The sequence below is a fragment of the Trachymyrmex cornetzi genome, unplaced genomic scaffold, assembly GCF_001594075.2.
Source record: "Trachymyrmex cornetzi isolate Tcor2-1 unplaced genomic scaffold, Tcor1.1 scaffold56, whole genome shotgun sequence".
Taxonomy (NCBI): domain Eukaryota; kingdom Metazoa; phylum Arthropoda; class Insecta; order Hymenoptera; family Formicidae; genus Trachymyrmex; species Trachymyrmex cornetzi.
The window spans coordinates 1,855,974-1,860,532 of record NW_017299871.1 but is presented as its reverse complement, the minus strand read 5'-3'; the positions used below and the strand labels follow the sequence as shown (position 1 = coordinate 1,860,532).

Here is a 4,559-nt window from a genome sequence, read left to right as displayed (position 1 = left end):
CCCCCCCCCCCCCCCCCCTCCTTCTCTCTCCTTCTGTAGAGTTCTTTTCTCCTCTAAAACCTCTCGCAGGTCCTTCAAGACGCTGCCTCGATCTCCCTTTCTGCTGCACAACCGCCTTCTTAATCTTCCTTTAATTCCCCGGCTTTTGCGCTTCTTTAGCTCCTTTTTCCACCTTTCGTTTCCTTCGTTTCATCTCTTCGTCGCGCCTCTCCTCCACCTTCTCCTCTTCTCCGTCTTCTTCTTCCTCTCCTCGTCCTCCCCTTTGTTGTCGCCCCCTTTTTGTACCATCTCCAGCGGTCTTTCGCCGGGTCCCTTCGTTGGAGAGAGATACGCGCCGACAGGTTTCGAACTGTCTCGTATCCCTCGTGAGGGGCTGCTTCGGCGCGAAATCGAGCCGAGGAGTCAGTTTCTTCGTCGTGTGCTTTTCCTCACGCTTGAACATTTCATCAGTCGTCGGCAAAGGTTAGAGAAACTCGGAGAAACTGAGACCCCGTATTTTCAATGGACGTTTAATATTTTACCTAATTATTTAATAAAATCATTCATTTAAAGTTTCAGAACATTTTTTGTATATCGAAGCAAGTTCATTATCATATCTTTGATTAAAAATATATCCTTGCGATTGTCAAGAATTTCTTTAAATCTTTTTAAATCGTCGCTAATTCCGAAAGAGCTTGGAATACCTACAGTTTTTTTGTACTTTTATCTCACTGTCTATTTCTGTAACGACCCTGGAAGCTACGCTTTCATTCTATTATTGAAGTGACTCACAGAGAGAACTGGATGTTTTGCGAAAATAAAATGCATCGAGCAAGAAGCCGCGTTGATTGCGCGCGATCGTACGCACCGATCGTATACGTAATCGATAGACGAGATAAGAAGAAAACGAGTTCTTCCCACACAACTGAACGACGACGGCGAGTCCGTCTACTTAGACCCACGATCGCTTTATTAATCCTTGCCCGCGTTCTCATGCTCATGCAAATCTCTTTTTACGCGACGACCGCATTAATTTCACTGCTTCGCAGTCGTGTGAAAATAATTTACCGCTTGTGAGGTGTGAATAATCACAGAGTGGAAAATCGCTTTATAGAGATTTTTTTAACTAATTCGTTCATTCTTAAGTTAATTACCGAAACGACCATTGTCTCGAGGAAATCAATTATCGAGAGAGAAATCGCTTTAAAAGACTAGTACTGAATAACGCTAATGTTGGTAAATGAATGACGTATATTTCGTTAGTACTATTGAAACAAATATTTACTAAAATTTAATAAATTTTTTTCCAGTGTGGTAAATGAATGACATTGAAATTACAAATCTGTTATCTAATATTAAGATAATACAGATTATATAAGAAACCGCTGCGAAGGTTCGATAATAAAGATAGAAATAATATAGATAGAGACATATAGTTCGAATTGGCCAGCGGATCGAAGTTATGCAGCCTCGATACTTTTTTGTACGAGAACCATCCCAGACACCTTTTCAGGCATCGAGATTTATCGATCAGATCGCGCACGACTGCCTTCCTAAAGATCAATGACTATCGAGGACATCGGACAGAATCTGATAGGAAACCAACTTACTAATACGTAGGTCAGATTAGTCGCATCATCTATCCAGATGAGCAGGATGTCGGCGCCTTCCATGCTGGTCTTCTCGTTGAAACCAATGCCGATGTAGCCCCTGGTTTCGCCGGTGACCCTAAAGATTATCTTCTCCTCGTTCGAAGGATCCCATTCGAGGATCACAGTACCATTTTCATCCATCTTCTCGTATCTGGTGAAATTCCACCTTCCTTCGTTAGATAAGTCATTTGCATTTCTCCTGAACCTCACCGCTGCCTCGTCCTTGACGTAGTTCTTCGCCTTTTGTGCTTCCTTCACTGGCTTCTCCGGAAAATACTTCTTCGGCATCCGGCTATCCCATGGCCTCCTCTTAAAACTCGGCCGAAAAGGATTCGGATCGATCTGCTCATTCTCGCTGATTATTTCGAACTGCGAGTTATCTTCGCTCTCCATTTCTTCCGGAAATTCTTCGAATTCCAGAGCCTTGACGGTCAACTCTTCGTTGCTCTGATTCTCCTCGATTATCAGTCCAACCTCCGATGTTTCCTCTCGTTCCTCAGTTATTGGAACCTGCGAGATATTCAACTGCGAATTTTCAGCAGCGTCTTCGAGAACTGTCGACGTCCTTTCGGAGTATTTTATATTCAGTGTTGGGAATATCTCGTGCTGATCAGAATTCACGTTCCCTTCCAGTTTGTTTGGAAAATCCAAAATGTCGTTTTTATAAGGAACGATCTTGTTCTTAGCTTTCCACTGCTTTACCCAATTTTCGTCAACGTTCAATCGCTGCTTTTTGAAGTAATTAAACCTGAACAGCGGTTCGTCTTCCTCGAGACTCCTCTTTATTCTTCTAGAAACAGGATCCATCGGATGCCGCTTATTTCTGTATAACGTCGTCCTCATGGTCTCGTCCATGTGCTGGACATAGAGATCTAACAGATCACACTTAACGATCCAGCACGCGACCAGCGTCACAATCACCCTGAGAAGCAACATCTTCATCTACTTTCTTGATCCTTCATACGATCAAGCGAATTCTGTCGTCTGCTTCACCATCAATACCAGAGGGACATGAATTTGTTCCTTTTTAATTTATCAATTTACCTTATTAAATATAATTGGACATACAGTCTAAGTTAATCTATCATTATTATTCTTTTTTAACCACACTGCACTAATTGAATATATAACTGTTACCTCCTTTAAACTCTCGATTATTAATTCCAGGTACTGTTTGTAAATTTAAAAAAGAATTATTATTATAAAATTTCTTATCACGGATATCTTTTATCGATCCTATCTTACTTGGGATACAAATTAATTTCGACGGTAATATCAAAGTGGATCGGCTGTATCTGCGTGTGCAATAAAAATACAGATAATTCGAGACGAATTAAGAGTTAGTTTCTTTCACAATTTTTCGTTAATCCAATTTCCAACACACCGGACTCGAGAACGATCTTCCATGCATGCTACGCGCACGACAGTTGTGCCGGGACTAATTTAAACACGCGGCTGCCGCGCTGCCCCTGCAGATGCTCGCAGCTGCTTACCTGCGGTCCCCTTCCTTCAGGGCCCCCGTACAGGGACGTATTGACTATTCCGGGATGTATTGACTGTTTCTGGACCAGCAATTATAAATCCAGTTGAACGATAATAAAAAGGCTGAAACATGTTATAATCGATTAGAATATAATAACTTCCATTTTGTAATTTCTTGATTTTCCAACATAAACATTATATTATACTTTACATATATCTTAGACTCTTACTTTTGCCCTATATTGCATTTATTATTTATTATTATAAATCCTATAAACAAAGTCTTCTACGTCATCAAATGCTTCCACTTGCAACATTACATCCGCAAAATACTACCGTTATTTTTTCTGTTATTACTAATGCTGTCGTTTGATTCTCAGTATCGGATTGACATTCGATTGAGTTGACGATGCAATTACAATTTTTTAATCTTCACGTTTTTATAATTACATTGACAAGATTTGTAAAAAAATATTAAATATTAATCGATATTGCGTGTGATTTATTCCTATCTTATATAATTGTATGAATTTAATTTTGTTTTTATTTGTAAAACATTGCGAAGTTTTTGCAAAAGTAATTTTATAACAATCAGGTCAGAATATAATTTTTAACAGCTTAAAACTAGCTTGGCTCATTAGTCCTTATTATTAAAATTCTTTTGAATACATCTTTCTCTAAAGGAGATAAAAACCATTGTTTGCTTAGGTCCCAGTATTTCAAGGAAAGAAATGGACAGGACACAACCCAATCATGTATACCAAGTGTTAATTTAATATCTCATCTTTAAGACAGCGGAAACAAATGGCAGGGAAATGTAAATTATGGCTTTGTTCCGGAACAAATTATTTAGCTAAATAACTCATCGCATTTTTCCTTTCGATTTCTCATTTGCCGCTAATATCTCATTTGCCGCATCCATGAGTTTTTGCGACGTTTTTCAAGGATCAATTCGTGTTTTTGGGACTTAGTTATACGTGCAACTAATAAGTAATCGCAACGTTCACTTAGCCGCGACTCGCGTAATTCGCCGAGAATACGTACTTGGGTTGTAACACATGGATTCTAGGAGAGTAAATTGTTGGCAATACGAAATCACAGTGATCGCGATGTAAAGTAAAAAAAAGAAAAAAACCATCCTCCACGTCTCGCTTGCTCTGATCCTTCGAGCGCAATAATTGCATATAACTCGCACATACGTTTATCCATCGGTGCGGTTCGGCCGCGCGTTCACGAGAACGTTAGATGAGGGGCGCAAGAGGGATCCTTGTGGTGCTTCCTGAGGAAACGTCCCTCCCTTTTTCTTTTCTTTTTTCCGTAACTAGAGACTCACACACGTGAGACGACGATGCTGACGATGGTGGCGGTCTTCCCTTTCCAAAAAGGGACGTAGGGATGTAAAACCAACTGCGGCAGATGTGAACCCTTGGCACGCGCCCTTCTGCT

The 4,559-nt window shown here is 40.3% G+C and overlaps 1 protein-coding gene across 1 annotated transcript in view; it reads right to left on the bottom strand.

Moving 5' to 3' along the window:
• Positions 1-3,011, bottom strand: part of LOC108765960 (MOXD1 homolog 1) — a 19,401-nt gene extending 16,390 nt beyond the window's left edge. Inside the window, exon 1 of the mRNA XM_018514910.1 lies at positions 1,590-3,011. Coding sequence (XP_018370412.1) covers positions 1,590-2,573 — 984 coding nt within the window. The 5' untranslated portion in view covers positions 2,574-3,011. The remainder of the gene's footprint in view (positions 1-1,589) is intronic.
• Between the last annotated feature and the right edge of the window lie 1,548 nt (positions 3,012-4,559).